Raw genomic sequence first — 18,993 nt, 5'->3', positions numbered from 1 at the left:
TGATGGGATGAGGGGGGGATCGTTATAACGAGTATCAACTGTATTCTAATAACAGTGTATCCGTGTATAAGGAACTCCCTTTTTTCAAAAAATTGGGGGGGGGGGCATCTTATTTGTAGATAGTATTGACAACGTATTGATTTAGTTTGACAAAGTAGCCAAATTGTTACTACTAAAAAAGCTAGCTGGCATGGGTGTTCCCGATAAAATTGTAAGGAGTTCATCAGGTTTGCGTAGCAAGTGTCATTTCTGGAGAATGCCCTGTGCCAAGCGGAGTTACCCAGGGATTGGGTGACAATGGGCCCAATTTTATATGAATTCCTAATCTTTGTACACTTACAATATTGCTCAACCTGTGTCACCCATCCCTCTATTGCCATTCGCTGATGATGTGACGTTATTCTCTCTGATAGAAAACACACGGGCCTAAAAGTTGCGTGTCAACAGTTTTTCTAGTGGAATTCTCAGTATAAACTCTACATTTTTCAACATATAATAAAGGAGCAATACGTTTGGGCAGACGCACTGATCCTGAATATTATCAGCTAGGCAATGAAATGTTGCAGCAATTAGATATATGTATGGATTTAGGTATTACAATGAGCAGCATCCTGGATTTTACTGAACATTATCATGGCATAGTTTGCAAAGCTAATAAAATTCCATACATGCTATGTACGGCATAATGCAGATGTGATGTGCGTACGTTGTCATATGCTTTCTGTGCGTTTGTTCACCTGACTTTCTTTTCGCAAGTATGGAGCCCTTACAAAATGAAGGACCTAAAGCACCTCAAAAAGTCCAGGTCTTTTACCAAACAAATAACTGGCATGAATTGCTGATCTTATTGCAAAAGGCTTGAATTTCTGGGTTTGGACTATGGAATGGCGTAGAATCGCTGCAGATCTGAAGATGTGCTACAAATTAATCCACCAAATAGTTTATCTGCCATCACTATCAGGAGAACCTTTCTTCAAGATCATGTGCAGGCAATCCAGCCTACATCTGCACCACTTCCAAATAATAACCCACGGCCAGAAGAGATTGCTTTTTCTAGCTTTGCTACGAGTAAAGATACCAGGCTGCGAGAATCTAGAACAGTCTGCTGTCAGAACTTGTATGTGCCACCTATGCAAGATTTGCTTCCATTATTGAAGATTTCAACATGGCTCTGTATGTGAAGTGCTTCTTTCACTGCTGACTGTTTTTTATTTTTACTTTTCCAGTGTAAGTGCATTGCATGCCTTCTAGGGTTGTTGTAAATGAATAAAAACATATTATAGGTATTACAAATTACTTGATTCCTAATCACAATGAGAGTGACTCTGATGATGATAATGAACTGATTGTGATGTATCAGATGAGATTGATGAGAAATTTAATAGCTTCTATGATTAATAAGAATTTTTTTTTTTTCATATCTTAAAACGTGAAAGAATAATTTATAAAAGAAAAATATCTTTGATGAAAACTTTTTTTCCAAATGTTAAGCCTAAAAAAATCAGGGAGTTTCCTTATACATGTTAAAATGAATTATTTGTCTCGTCAGATAGGTTGAAAGCACTGCCCATAATGTGTGCTTTTGTTTTTTTCCATTTGCAAAATAGAAACACATGAATTTTTAACTTATATTAAAGAGGTTTTATATTTTTGTTTCATTTTCCAGTTTGGCCCTTGCAAATGATAGCACGTTGCTTATTGGTACGATTGATGAAATACAAAAGTTGCACATCAGGACTGTACCACTTGGTGAATCCCCTAGGTAAGTATCAGCATTGGTCATTATACTAGAGCATTTTTGCATGAATTTCAGTAATTTTTAGGACATTTTTCATGATCTTCAGAATTTAAAGTGTATTTTCATATTTTGGAGCATTATTTTGCATATTTCAGCATAGCAATGAAGGGGATTTTTTTCCTTTAAGCTCTCTGTTCTCTATCTTCATTTCTCGCACTTGAAGATTTTAGCTACTATTGGCAATTTTACTTAACTTTGTTGTTTTTGGCAAGGATTAACAGTTTTTGGGGGACAATAGCAACCATTGGCAATTTTGTGTATTCTGTACCTTTGACACCATTTTTGACTTTTTAAGGCATAAATCACAAATTTTTTTATGGAGCATATTCTGCCGGTTTTTAGGTCATAAACATCCGTAGCCCTGGTCATTATTTATCTGAAGGGCAAAAAATTTTGTGTTGTACCAGTAACTTAAAACAGGCTCCTACTCGTCCTACTTTTTGGTAAAATGTCAGACTTTTGTTGTACTTTTTTAAAATCCTATCTACAAAATTCATGTAATTGGTTTTAATTGGGCAGGGAATCATCGATATATTGCCAAATAGTACAAATGTTGTAGATTAAAATTAATGTTTTGCCAAAGCAGAAATTGTATCATTTTCAAGGTTATTTGGGGGTTGTATGTGGACCATATTTGGTTTATTAATTTTTCTTTTGCTCAATTTGAGAGTTGAACAAGTAGAGTAGTCATTAAAAACTTCTGTCTGGATGGAAAAAATAATTTTGTATTTACTTTTTATGGTCTTGGACAGTAACTAGCAGTCATCATTCAAAATTATGGTGTACATATTTTGCGTATAGGTGAAACAACAGTTTGCATTACAAAGCAGTTGGATACATAGGCCTATTCTAGGTTTGGTGATTTTGATACGACCAAGTAGCATTCCATTATCTTCTGTATTTTTAGGGCATGCAGAGGTATAAACAATGTATACAATATTCAGCAAAGGGCCAGAAATAGAAGTACTTCGATCAACTCTCTTTGACAATGTGCAGCAAATTATGAAGGCACGTAAGATTTTAAAGAATGATGCTCATTCAAGACCACTTTCAAAAGCACAGTGCAAAATGGGTAAATTACAAGCTGTGATGTGTATTTATATCGGAAGTCAAGGTGAACCGGATGATTTTACTATTTTGCCATTCCTTTTATAAGGGGATTTATTTACATTTTGCTGTTCAATACCAGTGTAATCTTTTTTGAAAAATGGATCACTTTCATTTCTAGCTCTTTGCTGAATATTGCATATTTGGTTACAAAAACAGTTTTCGGTCAAAACAATACACTAACAATCATAGATAATTCTTTTCTGTTCTCACAATATAAATTTTTTTTTTTTTGGAGTCAATTTGCTTTGACTTTGAGTCAATCTACTTTTTAGTCCTGCTTTTTCTTACTTTTTCTAATTTTTTTTAGTGGGAGCCCTGTTAAAATTTAGTATGGTATTGCTAATAATTCCATAATTCTTTTTTATATTTACATTTTGAATATTACAATAATGCTTAAAAAACGATTTTTATAAATAGCCAGTATGAGAAATCTATTTCAAGTTTTCTGAAGATTTTTTCTTCCTCCATTCACTTCCGTATTAATAACCTTTAGTTATTTATTTAAAACCAACTGCAGTCGATGATCATTATAATGATCATGCATTCTCATGATCATTCCGTTTTATGACGGGTATGATTAAGTTAGTTATTATTAGTCCCTTGAATATTTTCAAATTTATGCCATGTTATTTCTCATCCAATATATTATATTGGATGAGAAATCTATAAATGTGAGTATTATAGACTCACAAAAACCCTTGAATCCACTACAACGTCCCAATTCAGTTCTGTCTCAACTTCTTTTTGCAAAGAAATGAACAAAGTTCATATTCTTTGTTTGCCGAAATTACATTTGACTTCAAAGTTGATATCAGAATTTGTTAAATATGAGTCTGCATGCAATTAATTGTTAAATTTTTTATCATTTTTCATTGCAAATGGGAATATAGTTTTTATTCCATACAAATGTAGAATCGTCTTAAGAAATCTTTTCTTTTCCTTCAATTTAAACTTTTGATATAACGCCCTCCCAATATAAAATCTGTTTTCTGTGGAAAAATGGAGAGAGGGACTCGTTATAATGTACGCCAACTATATAATTTCTGACTCCTGTATTTATTTTATGTATTGCATTTGAGTGGTAATGAAATTAAAGTCTCTATTTCTGACTTCATCTAATAGGCGCATTGCTTATCAGGAGTCCACTCAAACTTTCGGAGTTTTAAGCACGAGAGTGGATGTACAAGTGGACGAAGGTGTCAGTCCTGTAAGGGCTAGTGCTAGTACTCTTGCCCAGAATATTACATATAGGTATGTTATATTATGTATTACTGTTGATGAATGTACTAGTCTGCACAATATATAGAACTATCAACTCGTGATTCATTAAATCAACTTGATGGCATTATCCCGAGTGTTATATTTCCTTTGCAGTATGAACATGTGTTCAGTTTTGAAACCGTCTAGCCTTGCCAGTGGCTCAAGTATTGAAGAATACGGCAGGGAGATGGAGATCCATAGTCTACTGATTATAGATCAACACACTTTCGAAGGTATGAAATGTAAAAATAGTTCCAGTGAATTACTATTCCAAAATTTGGATTTAATACAGGGTATTCTGTTAATGGACCGAAAAAATCAGAGGGTTGTTAGTAGACATCAAGAGGAACAAAAATTGCAATGGAACATGGTGTGTCAAACTATGTTGAGAGGGTGAAAATCGCAAAAAATGCATGCAGGTTTCGACATTACACTGGAACGACAAAAAGTACAATAATAACTATAAAAATATTTATTTGATTAATTATTACAAGAGCTGTTCGAAGTGGCAGCCACTGACGGCATTGCACAGTCCACAATGACGTAAAAACAATTCCCAGACACACACACTCGAAGTATGTTCACAAAAGTTGTAGTAATAATCATATCAAATACTGTTCTGAATTCTTGAATTCATTGCATGTGGTCTTGTGCATAATCATAAGCAATATTTAAAACTGAATCTATTTTCATAATTTACGATTTTCACAGTTCTTCATTCACACCAGCTCCTACCTAATGAATATGGCCTTAGCATTATATCAACAAAGCTGGGAGAAGATCTGAACGATTATTATATAATAGGTACAGCGATAGTCAACATAGAAGAATCTGAACCGAAGCAAGGGAGGTTCATCATTTTCATGTGGAAAGACGGTAATTTCAATAATATATTTTATTTTGGCAAAAATCGTTTCTGTTGAATTGAAAAACTTGTTCGTGTCATTTGCTGCTTTTGTCTTGTGGCACTGAAAATTACACTCAGATGAATGTTTTGGCTTCATATCCACTTTTTGATGTTTTGAATTCAATTATTCAATTATTATTATACAGTGGTCTCTCTGTATTCGCAGGGGTTATGTACCGGGGGTGACAGCGAATATGGAAAACATACCATAAACACTTTTAGGCATCTCATTTATATCTGGTTTATGTGATAAAAGTAGAAGGAGGGGGGGGGGGGCTCTACGGATTCTCAGTGATATTTTTTGAAAGAAAACCACAATGTCTGTTAGCTGTTTAATATAATTGATTTAATGATTGTTATGGTATGAAAGTTATATGATACATAACTTGCATAAATTTTTCTTCTCACCCACAGAAAAACACTTTCTACATAAGAGACACAGATTCGGGGGGGGGGGGGGGTTTACAGCAATAATTGATAGAGTTTGAAGTTCTTGTTTCTTGACATCGGGCTGTAGATTCATTGATACTGTGACAATGGGAAACTGCAGCAAGGAAACTAACCTTTGTCAATAGTTCATATTTTCCCTGCAAGTTTTTCACTTTCATAAACATCTATTCCTACAGTCTTTTAGAAACATTCTCAGAAGTGCTAGAAAAACCTCCAAGATGGTTTTTAAAATGTTCATTTAAACACATGCAACTTATATTTTGTTCCGATATGAGAATTATCACCACAACAGTGTTTTACAGAAAACTGGGAAAGAGACAGTGAACCTGAATATATATATGAAATCCATAAATACAGAGGGCTGACTGTAATTATGAAGCTTAGTTATCTAAATCATGATTATAGAGTTTCCTGGTTATGAAATGATCTCATTATACTCCTTTTATGCATTTTCCCCCTTAGGCAAACTACAACAAGTTGCAGAGAAAGAAATCAAAGGCGCGCCATATACTATTGCTCAGTTGAATGGCAAGTTACTTGCTGCCATCAACAGTACAGTCAGATTGTTCGATTGGACCACGGATCGTGAATTGCATAATGAATGCAACTTCTTCAATAATATCATTGCTTTATATTTGAAAACCAAAGGTGACTTCATATTAGTGGGTGACATCATGAGATCCATGGCTCTGTTGGTGTACAAACCACACGATGGCTCTTTTGAAGAGGTATTGTTGATTGAAAATCTTAAGTTATATTGTCCTGTGCATATGATATCCAGTAAAGTTTCTTTTTTTAATTGGATCCCACATAATACAGCGCCTAGTGCTCCACAAAAGGCGATTTCAGAAAACAGTTTCTTTTCACAAATTTTTCAGTTCTTTAACCTAAAGGATCAGAAGTGGGAAAACAAAAAGAAAAAATTATGAAAATCAATTAAATCTGAAATTTTGCCTGTGAAAGGTTAACTGTGTTTGTATGTGTATATTCATGCATTTTCCCGAGATCTATTTTTAAATTTTCAAATGGATATTAAAAGAAAATTAAATGATGAGTAAGAAGCGTATAATTATATATTATGTGACTAATAGTAGCTACACAGCTCTGTCTATTGATGGCAATAGGCCAAGCTGTATAAGGTTAGTAAGATCATATATCGATGTTAGGGTTAGCAGAACCAGACCAAATACCATTTTACCTCTAAAGAGGTGTCAAAATATTATTGACCCTAACTGTGCATTTAAAAAATGTCCGTGAAATATATGGGTCATATGGTTACCCTATATATATATACAGAGTGGTGAAATACTGTATATCTGACAAAACAGGTTGTGCACCCCCTTGTCTGAAGCAACTGGCATTGAATGAATATTTTTGAGTGTTACTGTGGAAGATTTCCTCGAAAAGGAGATTGGCTCTCACTTGTGCCTCAAAATTAAGATGATTGTGGCCTATTTGATTAGAACTTTGAACTAATGCACCCCCTCCACATTCATATACTTTTCTTCTCCCAAGACAGGCCCGTCATTTAAGGGGGGGGGGAAGGCCTGTTGCCACCCCCCTCCTCTTTTGAAAATACACTAAAAATGGTATATGTGTATACAAATATATATATACATACATTGAGTACATGTGCTTTGGCCCCCCCCCCCCCGGAAAAAGTTGAAATGATGGCCCTGTGTCCCAAGAGAAGGAACCCTGTAGGTGCCAAGAGTCAGATGTCAAGATAGAAACCTGGGAGCAGAGGTGAAGTAGTAATGGAACCAGGCGAAGAATGGAAAGAAAGAAAGAGATAATCCCTGGACGTGGTAAAATCTGTATGATCATGGATTATTTTTTGTTTGATGACAATCACGTGTGTTGGTTCGTATAAAAAAAAAATCTGGCCGCTCAGTTTTAGAATGGTAATGAGTATTTAATTTATTTACAACTTCATATCATATATTATTTAAAATAGACTTCTCTCTTTATAGAGAGAAGTCCAAATTTCTTGTGTGGCCTTCTATTTTTACATTTAAGGATTATCTAATTTTAGATAATCACTCTATTCTTCTCATGGTTTCGTTACTCTTCCACCTCCACTCTCAGATCCCTATCTTGATCTCTGACCCTTGACCACCTGCAGGGTTCCTTCTCACGGGAGAAGAAAGGTACATGAATGGGAGAAGGGAGGTACATCCCAGTACGTGACAAATTTGGTATCAAGATTGTTTGAGTAGACAGTTGCAGAAATAATACTCTTGAGATGAAATGTAAAAATACTATTGATAAAAACAATATTATTAAAATCATGTTTCAACAAATTCCAGATAGCAAGAGATAATCAACCGAATTGGATGACAGCTGTCGAAATTCTAGATGATGACACAGTATTGGGCGCTGAAAATTCATTCAACCTTTTTGTTTGCCAAAAAGACAGGTACCATTCCACCTTATGTGCTCCTGATTAAAACTTGATTTTGCTTAGCAAAAAAATTATACAGGGTGTAACTAAACTGATGGTCAGAATTGTAAGGGGTGATAGGACTTGCCAAAACAAATAACTTTCACTGTATAATGTGAGGTCAGAAAGCAAGCTGAGAGCTGCAAGAGGGCACCTGCATGTTGAGAATTGAGAACACAGTAAAGATTAATTAATTATAAAGAAGAAAGAATCTTTATTATCAGAAACTTTACAACAAATGCTCAAATTAGTGACCACCAGCTGCATGTGAACATGGCCTTGTCCATAAACAGGACAGATGCTGCAAATTGTGGCTGCAGTATGCCTTGTTGCAGGAACTAGCATGCAAATTCAAAACCTGAGAAATCTGTTTTGTTTAAGACCTGGATCCATTGGAGATGGTAGGGGTGTAACCTTTCTTCACGTGACACAGTTATATAGTCGACACCTTGGTCACAAGCTATTCTTCGCATGCGTCGTTCAGGCTGGTCAAACACTGCATCAAGGATTGCTTCTATACAATTTACTGCTCTTTGCTCAACCTGCGTCATACTTTTGGGCAAGGAACTGAACTTGTCTCCACAAGTTGCCTGTGCGAGCATTGCAATGTTTCTCTGATCAGGTACCGCCTTGTTTAGAAATCACTCCTGATAAAGTCTTACAGCTTCTACGTCATTGCCATTTGCTGCAGCACTGTAAATAAGGTGCATATCGGCCTTCTCCACATTCAACTATTGCTGCATCTCTGCTGACTAATAGCAGCTGAATGACAGGTTCTGTGGAAGGCAACGTTTCATCCACTCAAGATAAAGCACCCTCTCACGGCTTGACACTTGCTTTCTGAGTCCACATTGTATTGTGAAAGTTGTTTTTTTGGCGAGTTCTATCACCCCTTACAGTTCTGACCCCCTGTGTAGGTTTAACACCTTAACTCCATTTTATGTACTGATTTAATGAACTTTTAAGAATGTTAAAAAAAATTTTCTTTGAAATTTTCTTCATCTGTTTTTCAGTTGCTTTGTTTCTTCATCTCGTAGGCACAATGAGATTCTTTCTGGGGTTTTTTACCTCAGTACTATTGACAAGCTGTAGCTTCTTGTTATATGAGTATACACTTAGGTAGGCTTCTGTAGAGGGGCGGCAGGAAATAACTGTTGGCAATTGCAATCTAAACTAGTTGCATTCCTTGTTTATTTTTGTTGTCCCACAATTACATTGTTGGTGGGTGGCAATAAAAAATAGCATAACACAATTTCCCACTCGAAACATTTATTATAGTTAATTTAAGTTACAAAAAAACAATTTAGATTTTATTAACACAATGTGGTAATTTTAAAAGTTTAGTGCTAATGAAATATCACAAATCTATCACAGTTAGTAAATTAGATTGATCTCACTCGATCAGCATCTGCGAGGAAATTATATTTGTGTAACCATCAGAGCAAGGATGGCTGGGTAACCACCAGGACAAGATTTATCACATTCTATCCATTAATGTTCAAAGGACTGGGAAGTTCTAGAATCGCTTTGCTATCATTAAGATCATAACTACAAGAGACTAAAAGAGGAAGAGAGTAGCGAATGTTCACAGCACACAACCTGTATTTAAAGGGAAATTCCTGGTCACATGTGACCATAATAGCCAATCAGCTTCAAAATTAAACCAGTTTACGTATAATAATATTGAAAGATTGTGATTGGAATGTGGCAACATGGATCAGCTGTGATTGCCAGTCAGCGGTCATCCAGACCTATCCTAGAAGACATGAAAAAAAGTAAATATATACTACAAAAAGAATAGACAATTACTTCTCCACTGGGGTTCTATGGATATGTTACACAATGATCCAGTCGTAACAAATAACTTTCCTTTGATTTTTGAGGCAGTTTTCTATCTCAGATTGATTAAATTGGATTTTAGTGATTTTTTAGATCTTGATAATGTGCATATTATTTCAGTGCAGCTACTACTGATGAGGAGAGGCAGCAATTGCGTGAAGTGGGTCAATTTCACATCGGTGAAATGGTCAATGTTTTCAGGCATGGTATGATTTTCGTTTCTTCAATTAATGCAAAATGATATAAAATTGGATTTTTCTCAATTCTTACTGTTTAATATTTTAGACTTCATATAACTTTTATGGTGTTTTTCTATATTTTTGTTTTTAATTGGTTCAAATTATTTAGGTTCCTTGGTGATGAAACATCCTGGTGAGAGCATAACGCCTACTCAAGGTTCCGTGTTATATGGCAGCGTTAATGGTGCAATCGGTAAGTAAGAAATTGGATAAATTTATTTTAGTTGTTGCGGATGATTGAACTTGCTGAATAAATGTAATTAGCTTCAAAAGTTTGAATGCTTTAAGTATGAAAATGGACACAAATTTTTAGCTTGCTGCTAAATGCTAGCAATTCACTATTTTCCTGAGTGATTACATGAATTTGCCTTCAGGTTGGTAAAGGCCTGAATGCTCAAAATCAATAATGTATTATATAATTCTATTTTGTACACATATTGCATCGAACTGGAGGTCCTGTAGCATATTTGAAAATAATGATTTCTTATTTAATTTTTTGAAAATTGTTTTAGCGGCTCAATAAAATTCTTGAATCGGCCAGATTAGTTACGCAGGCTTTAGATTATGTACCCATGATTTAGCTTGAACAAATGAGCAAATTTTTTTCCTCTGAAATCTGACTGATGTCCTGGCGAAAACTGAACTTTCAACTGTATACAGGGTGTATGTGTGTGTCCACAATTAAAGAGCCCTATTTCGAATCTGCCTACAACCAAAACCAGTCATCAGAAAATAGTAAATGACTTAATAAAGGATAGGAATTTCTTTCAATGGGAAAAAAAGTTCCAAACAATATATTATTTGGAACAGTGTATTCTGTGTTTGGTCAGCGTATATATTCAGTGCACTTGATTCTGCAGTAGATGCTCTATGGAAATTTTGGACTTTAAAGGGGATTCAGTAGATCCAATCAATGTTGAAAACCTCCGAAAAATGCTAACGAAATTTGAATAAACAGGATTGCTGTCTACCCGTAGAACATGTTATGCGATTTCAGATGGTAGCTGAAAGCCATCATGTGGAACATGTTTTGCTGAAATAAAATTTGTACAAGTAAAAAGTGTAGCTAAATGTAATTTATTAATAAACAGCCCTCTGGTGGTGATATTTGGAACTTTTTCCCCACGAAAGAAATTCCCATCCCTTTATTTAGTCATCCATAAAAATTTCACAATTTTCTGAGATGACTGGTTTCGGCTGTAGACAGCTTTTAAATAGGGCACTTTAATCATGGATACCCTGTATAACCCTTTTTTTTATACCAAACTTTTAAAATTTCAAAATTTTTAAAATTTATCACTCAGGCTGGGTTACACTATAAAAGAGCTATTTTGATAAAAGAGCTTTTACTAAACTTGAAGAAAACAACCAATAAGCCTATTGGCTATATTTGCTGGAATGTAACTGATGCGTTTATTAGTTGAATTTTCAAGTGTTATAAAAGAACTTTTTTAAAACTTTTGTAGTGTAAATGCCAATCTAAAAACATTATTTTGAGGAGACTTATTCTTTATATTTATGCATCTAATTATTATTATTTTTTATCATTTGCATGGGTCCATTTATTAATGTAACATCTTTTTTGTCATCTAGGCTTGGTCACTCAGTTACCAGAAGATTATTACAATTTCTTGAGTGAAGTACAGACCAAATTGACAAAAGTGATACGATCTGTTGGTAAAATCGACCATGTATTGTATCCTTTTCTTGCGCTCAAATTCTTAGATCATGGAAAGATATTGTTAACTTAAGTGTATACAGCAGGGATTCTTAACCTACAAAGTTCGCGACCCAAACTTGGGTCATCTAAGATGGGTTGTTCAGATCAACTAATAGAAAGAGGGTCTTGAATTATAGGTCCCGATTCAAACTTGATTTGTACAGGCTTCTGAGATGGGTCATACAATAATACATTTGCAGACTGCGACTCTTGAGCTATGGGCCACGAACCGAACTTGATTTGCTTGGGCTTCCGAGATGGGTCGCACAAATCCACTAACAGCCAGGGATTATTGAGTCATGGGTCACAACCTAGATTTGATTAGCAGGGGCTTCCTAGATAAGTCATACAATCTCTCTTACTATCCTGTTAGAAATTACTCTTGTATGACTTACTTATTGCATCACTAGTTTTACCAATTTTGAAATATAAGTAGTCTCATGGGTTGCGGAGCTGATCTTGTTGATTTTGGGTTTGGGCTGAAAAAGGTTAATAATCCTTGGTATACAGGGTGTGTACAAGGTGGTTTGTAAACTAATTTGTTAGAAAAAAATTGGAAAGGTGATAGTATCCATGAAGATCAACGATATTATGGATAACTATGCGACCTATATTGTCCCAATCCACTCAGAGGTATAGCTTATTGTGTCTTCCTAGAGGAAGTATATCCAGATTTTGGCAGCCTTTTCACTCAACACACAGAGTAACATATCCTCACTTTATAATGAAAACTTACCACATCAACTTTTTTTTCAAAAATGACGTTTTGACTGCTTTAGATTAAGAACATCATATCTCACCAATTACAGCTATTAAATAATAGTAATTGGCAATGAATCTGCTCTCCGTGGAAGGAAAAAAAAGGAACCACACACACATTGTGTTCTTCAATGGGACATCCCATCCTTTTTTTTGCTCTTGGGAATTTTTGATGTATGAGATTTTCATTTTATGGTGACGATATGGTTTTTACATGATGGAGTCTCAGCAAACTCTAGCACCACTACCCAACATATCCTGAATGCCACATATTCCAGACGAGGGATTGGACGTGATTGGTGAACTTGGCCTCCATGCTCACCAGACCTAAATCCACTGGACTTCTTGTGGGGGGCACACGAAAGCATTAGTGCATGAGACACCTTTCCCCCAGACTCTGCGAAAGATCTCACTGCAAGAATTCTTGTTGCAGCGAACAACAAAAGATTGAAAAATCCACAACGAGAATATTTAGTTAATGATAATGTTACCCCCATTGTGTAGATTTTCTGATTGGTTTATGAATTATAAAATATTTCGGTACAAGAAATTGATTCCACGGCAGAGGAATAGTTGATTGATTTGATTAATTGATTGTGAAATTGACACCACCAACCATTTCTTCCCTGTGGAATCAATTTCTTGTACCGAGATATTTTACACGTCACCAATTCACAAACCAATCAGAAAATTTGGGCAAAGAAGGAAACATCGTCATCAGCAACTATGCGCTTTCTTTGTGCCTTTTTCAATCTATTGTTGGCTTCTACCGTGATAGCTGGTGTTATGGTTCTTTCCATCCACTACCATTTTTAATTAATTTCATCCTTTTAGAACAAAATCCACTGTCTTTCGAAATGATCATAAGGATCTAGTTTTTATCATATACAAATACAAATACAACGCCACAACAGGCAAATTGCCCAACGAGGTGGCTGACATCATGGATCCCCGAGCCCCTACCTACTTCTGCTACAACACACATGCACCCCCCCCCCCCCGCGGAACCCCCCAACGAATTGGTACATGCGGGAATGTGCGTGTACGTGTAGTGCAACCTGACGTAAAGTTTGTTTCTGTGTAATGCTTGTTATGTGTAGTGCTGTCATCTGCCCCCAGTTTTACTAACTATGAGTGAAGTGTTATGGTTGAATGATTTATCTTTGTAGGACTGTTGCTCTCTGTGGCGAGACTTTTTTTAACGGGGAGATCGGCTCGCATTTGCGCCTTGAAGTTGGGAACCACAGAAAACCAACTTCAGCCGACCACCACTGTGGGGTTCGAACCCGGATTCTCGCATCACGAGTCCGGTACTATAACCACTCGACCACCACAGCGGCATTTGGTTTTTATTTCATATTTGTCGAAAATATTGGATTTCATTGGTTTTAAACAAAAAGTGTCTGCAGTAGAGTCTTGATAAGTTGGGGTAAACAGGATCAAGACACACTCGAATCGATGAAAACTCATATTTTCTGAAAAAACAATAGAAACCTACTTTCATTGTAAGGGTGGGTGGTTCTTAGACCCAGTGAATGCATACTTTTACTCTATTTCGTAGCTGCCAACTTCGAAGAATGTGAATTAGGCAGATTTTTGGACAGATCTCCAAATTTCATATAAAAATAAATGTAAAAAGGATTTTTGAAACATTGTAGGGATTTTCCATTATTAAAAGTAAAGTTGTGGGGATTTTCTCCTTTTGTGAAAATGTAACATCATTCAAGCCATTGTCGATTAGCACCATTGTCAATCATCGCCAAATTGTAGGTTAAATTACTTGCTATTACTACTCTCAAATCAAATTTTGCCTACAAAAAAATTGTCATCAGTCCTGAAACAAGAAAGACATGCAGGCTACGGAATGTGTGGTCAGGGCCGCAACTGACAAGGAGCAGACAGGTCTGGTGCCACTTTCTTTGTTTCAAAACGAGCACAACTCTGGTCTACCGCCATGGAAAATTTACTACCGATTGATTTGTGTCTGAAGTGTGTGTGGGTATAGTGTTGTGTCTGATTTTTCAATGCTGCCATCTATATTTCACAAGTGAAGAGTAATGATTGAATAATAAATGGTAATAAATGGAATAGCTTACCCCCGGAGGTAGTAAATTGTAACACAATTGACACGTTTAAAAAGAAATACGATAAACATGTTGGGGTAAATCGAGAAGCTATCCATTCTTAGAATAAGACAACCATAAGTATTCTTTATGGGCATTGTATAATATTTTATCATGTGTATATATTGTTTGTAATTTGTGTTAATTGCATTTTTAATTGGGTTGCTGTATTTTTGAAACATATGACAACCATATTTTTATGGGCATCTTTTTATCAGCCACCTCGTTGGGCATTTTGCCTGTTGTGGCGTTGTATTTGTATTTGTATTTGAATATTTGTAATGCTTGTAGGCCTGTTGCTGTCTGAGGCGAGACTTTTTAATGGGCAGATCGGCTCTCGCATTCGCGCTTCAAAGTTTGGAACCACAGAAAACTGATTTCAGCCAACCACCACTGTGGTGGTGGTGGGGTTTAACCCTGGGTTTTCCTGGAGTCCAACCACCACTGGTGGTGGAATACGGGGGTGTCAAACTCACTCTTTAATGGCTTGTTTGACATTATACAAGGTGCCAAAATGCGGTCTTGTCCTGGCTGACATAGTATAGTCAGACATTAACGTGAACCCGCTTATAACATGAATATCCGGTTAATGTGAAAAGAATTTTTGGTCCCTTCATTCTCTATAGCTATATAATGTTAACGAATGCACTTAACATGAACACGTGAACTTTTTAAATGGAAGATTGCTTAACCTGAAAGGATTTGTTAGTCTGAATAAGAATATGCTTTTCAGAAAAAATTCTGCGTAGGTAAGGGTTGCGTGAATGTCATTAATGTTGCCAAAATCCCCAAAGCAGAATGTGCCAAAATCTGTGACGCATGTCGCAGAACCATTAGCGTTACTACAGAGCATTTTGAAAGAAAAAGTGCAAAAAACCACTATTACATGTATGGGGATTTTTACCGCAGAACATTTCCAGTCAGGAGGGCTCGTCGCAGAACAGTGCTAAACATTCTGCTTTGGGGGCCAAAATTACAACCTTGCAATCAGGAGATCATCCAATGTTTGAAGATGCACTACTGAAGAGGAATCGTGTAGAAAATGATTCAATGTTTTGACAGCAAAACCAGCTTTTCAGTGAATTTGTGAGGCACATCAAATTCTGTCACTTCTGTGACAATCAAGAACTACTACTGCTTAACCGTACATGCATCTTGTACACATTCCTCTATGGAATTTTTAACAAATCAGCACATACTGGAATGAGAGTGTGTGTGGCCCTAATGTATTTATCTTATTGAGTTGCGCTTGTTTTGTGTTTGTGCTGCCATCTGTCTTCCATTTCTTAAGTAAAGATTTGAATTTTCATGTTATGTCAGTATCGTGTTGTTGGTCTGCCTTTAGGCATGGTGTAAAAACAAATGCATAAGAACCGTCTTTCATTGAAAAAGCTGAACATCACAGAATTATGACGGCGGATCAGTTTGAAGAATACATCAAAGTCAATGAAACTTGATGTTCAAAAAGATGACATTGCTGCATGTAACCAAGATTTGAATCAGATGATGGACCAGAAGTCGACTTTCGACTCAATGTTTTGGGAAATGAAACTTTGGAGGCTTTGAAAACACTTAGGAACTTTAATGGGCCAAGAGAATGCTTCATCCACTCAGAACTATTTGGTTGAAATTGAAAAGTTTCTGCAACCAATGTATTACAAAGGAAATGGAGCAACGGGCTATCACAGGCTTTTTTCAAAAAATGATTGGATGCTGTTGGCATACAAAATTTTTGTTTTAAAAATTTTGAAAAAAAGATCGTTTTAAAAGAGAACTTGACCAATTCAGTGTATTATATTTGTATACATTTACACTGTATTAAATTTCAGACTAACCCAAATAGAATGTCAAAAATTCTTTTTCTGTCATGCATATATGCATATCTGTTAATACAAATACAACGCCACAACAGGCAAAATGCTCAATGAGGTGGCTGAGAAACAGATGCCCATACAAATATGGAAGCAACGCAATTAAAAACACAATCACAAAAATTATAAACAATATATACACGATACAATGCCCATAAAGAATATTATGGTTGTCTTACTCTAAGTATATGTAGTTTTGTTATATGTGAAGAATTTCGGGTGAGTTTCAAATTGAAGAGGTCCGACTGTATCTAGTGCAACCTTACATGTGGTCAAGGTAGATACAAGTCATCTTGCCATGTTTGGCGAATTTTGTCTCCCTTCCCCACAAAATATTTTTTAAATAATTTTTTGGATTTGATGAAATTGCGACAATTTACATTAATTATGCTTATGAGTCATTTCGAGGATTAAAAACAAAAGAAACAATCTTTTTCCGGGTAAATTCTTTGCGAATAATTTTCTCTGTAAACGTAAAAATTTTTTACAATCACAGGTGAAATTCAGGTGATATATAAGAATTTGTCTGGGAGATGAAGTAAAAATCTGGCACCTATGCTATTTTATTCTTAATTCAATGATTTGGTTCATTAAGATTAGGACTGCCAAGACAATGAGCTTTTTATAATGGAGATTGACAGAGGCCCTCATATTCCATACATGACGCCTGATATGAATTTTACAATATAAAATCATTATAGAGAAGCCTGTGAAAAAATTCTGGGGTGGGATCCACAGAAGAGACCCCAGACTAAGGATTAAGATCCCTTTAAAACTGAAATTACTCCCATTCATTGGAAGAATTGAAAAAAAAAAACATAGCACATTCTTAGGCCAAAACAGAAAGAGGTTTCTGAGCACCTCAAATTATCTGGAACCTCAAAGTTTTGAGAATGAGATTGTACTGTATTTGCATCTCTCATCTACCATGTTCCATAAAAATGGAAGATACTACTCGATGTGTCCTGCCAAAAAACGTTATAATTTATTGTTAATATGTGTAAACAATTGAAAAGGTTGAGAATATATTCAACAGAATGGGTGTGTTGTAGTTGTATTTTCCTTAACTTAGACTTTTTAGTTGGAGATCATTTGCAACAGAGAGGAAAACAGAACCAGCAACAAATTTCATTGATGGCGATCTTATTGAAAGCTTTTTAGACTTGAATCGAGAAAGAATGATGGATGTAGTGCAAGGTGTTCAGGTAAAGCTTGAAATTTCTGTTATTCACATCCTATTTTCCTCATATGTTCGGTTGAATAACACTTGAAGTGTTATTTTGTACACTAATGTAAAATATTGTGGCAAGACAAAAGGTTTGAACATATTTACTTTCTCCGAGAAAAACTTTCACTTCCGAGAAATCACTATTGTTTCCAAATATTAGTTTCGGCATAACATCCATAAAATTCAATTTCTCAGTATATTTCGGGGCAAAAAAATACCATCTCTTAATATTCACTTTTAATTGGGTTGTTCAATTTATTTTTATTACAGTTTGATGATGGCAGCGGAATGAAACGGGAAGCAACAGTCGATGATCTAGTAAAAGTAGTGGAGGATCTCACTCGCATTCACTGATCCAGGTCATGAGGATGGTTCAGTTTTTTTGTTGAGTGAACTTTTCGTTTTTTCTGCAAATTTCATTGATTGAGTCATTGTGTTCTTGCGTCGATTGTTCATTGATTTAGTTTTGTAAATAAATGTTTCTCCTCTGTGTTTCTTTGATAACAAAATACTTTGAATGTTTTGAATTGTATCATAGATGCTTCATGGGATTAAAGAAAAAAATACCTGATGGGGAAACTATATTACTACAGAATTTTTTTTTAATGTATGTGAAAATAACACCAATTTAGTTCCCAAAGATATTTCAATGATTTTAGGGTGCCGAATCCGAATCTGGCATTGGTTTTTTCAGATTGTCTCTAGTTTTTGAGATAAAGTGAAAGTCAAATTTCAGTGATAATAGATAAAAAGTATGTAAATCAATAAATTTATTATCGAGATACATATAGACCACCAATGTTTGATCATGATATAGATATAATATAGTGAATAAAATATGAAAATATAGTCGTCTTGCTTAATCGGATATCAATGATTCTCAAGCACACAATATCCGATACAAAAAATAAAATAATTTAATATCTGCAATGAAAATTATATATTTAATTGCAATCATAATACCTAAGATTTTTACTTTTCATTAGGAAAGTTAGTGCCCTCTATTGGCCCAAGAGAACAAAAATAGAGTGATTAAATTAAGTACAGTAGAACCTAAATTATCTGTGCGCATATTTACCTGGAAGCAGATTACCATGCTATGAAAATTTCAATTTTATGTGTAGCTCTTCTCTACTTGTGTTGGTTTTTTTTTTCAAGGTTTCGGTAATGAAAACAAATATTTCTATTTCGTAGAATTGGATTTTTTCATTCTTTTACAGAACTGCCCCCCCCCCCCCCACCTTCT

At 35.3% G+C, this 18,993-nt stretch overlaps 1 protein-coding gene across 1 annotated transcript in view; it reads left to right on the top strand.

Annotated features, from left to right (window-relative positions):
* Positions 1-18,239, top strand: part of pic (DNA damage-binding protein pic) — a 36,929-nt gene extending 18,690 nt beyond the window's left edge. Inside the window, exons 15-25 of the mRNA XM_089255471.1 lie at positions 1,667-1,762; positions 4,031-4,159; positions 4,283-4,401; positions 4,880-5,044; positions 5,988-6,253; positions 7,835-7,944; positions 9,928-10,013; positions 10,156-10,239; positions 11,640-11,742; positions 17,601-17,724; positions 18,018-18,239. Coding sequence (XP_089111597.1) covers positions 1,667-1,762; positions 4,031-4,159; positions 4,283-4,401; positions 4,880-5,044; positions 5,988-6,253; positions 7,835-7,944; positions 9,928-10,013; positions 10,156-10,239; positions 11,640-11,742; positions 17,601-17,724; positions 18,018-18,101 — 1,366 coding nt within the window. The 3' untranslated portion in view covers positions 18,102-18,239. The remainder of the gene's footprint in view (positions 1-1,666; positions 1,763-4,030; positions 4,160-4,282; positions 4,402-4,879; positions 5,045-5,987; positions 6,254-7,834; positions 7,945-9,927; positions 10,014-10,155; positions 10,240-11,639; positions 11,743-17,600; positions 17,725-18,017) is intronic.
* Positions 18,240-18,993: the final 754 nt, after the last annotated feature.

Source organism: Pholcus phalangioides, unplaced genomic scaffold (genome assembly GCF_987345545.1).
Source record: "Pholcus phalangioides strain wild (caught in Gottingen) unplaced genomic scaffold, Ppha-v1.0 ptg000042l_1, whole genome shotgun sequence".
In the NCBI taxonomy this organism is placed as follows: domain Eukaryota; kingdom Metazoa; phylum Arthropoda; class Arachnida; order Araneae; family Pholcidae; genus Pholcus; species Pholcus phalangioides.
The sequence above is the reverse complement of the archived record's forward strand: the minus strand, read 5'-3'. Positions and strand labels throughout refer to the sequence as shown.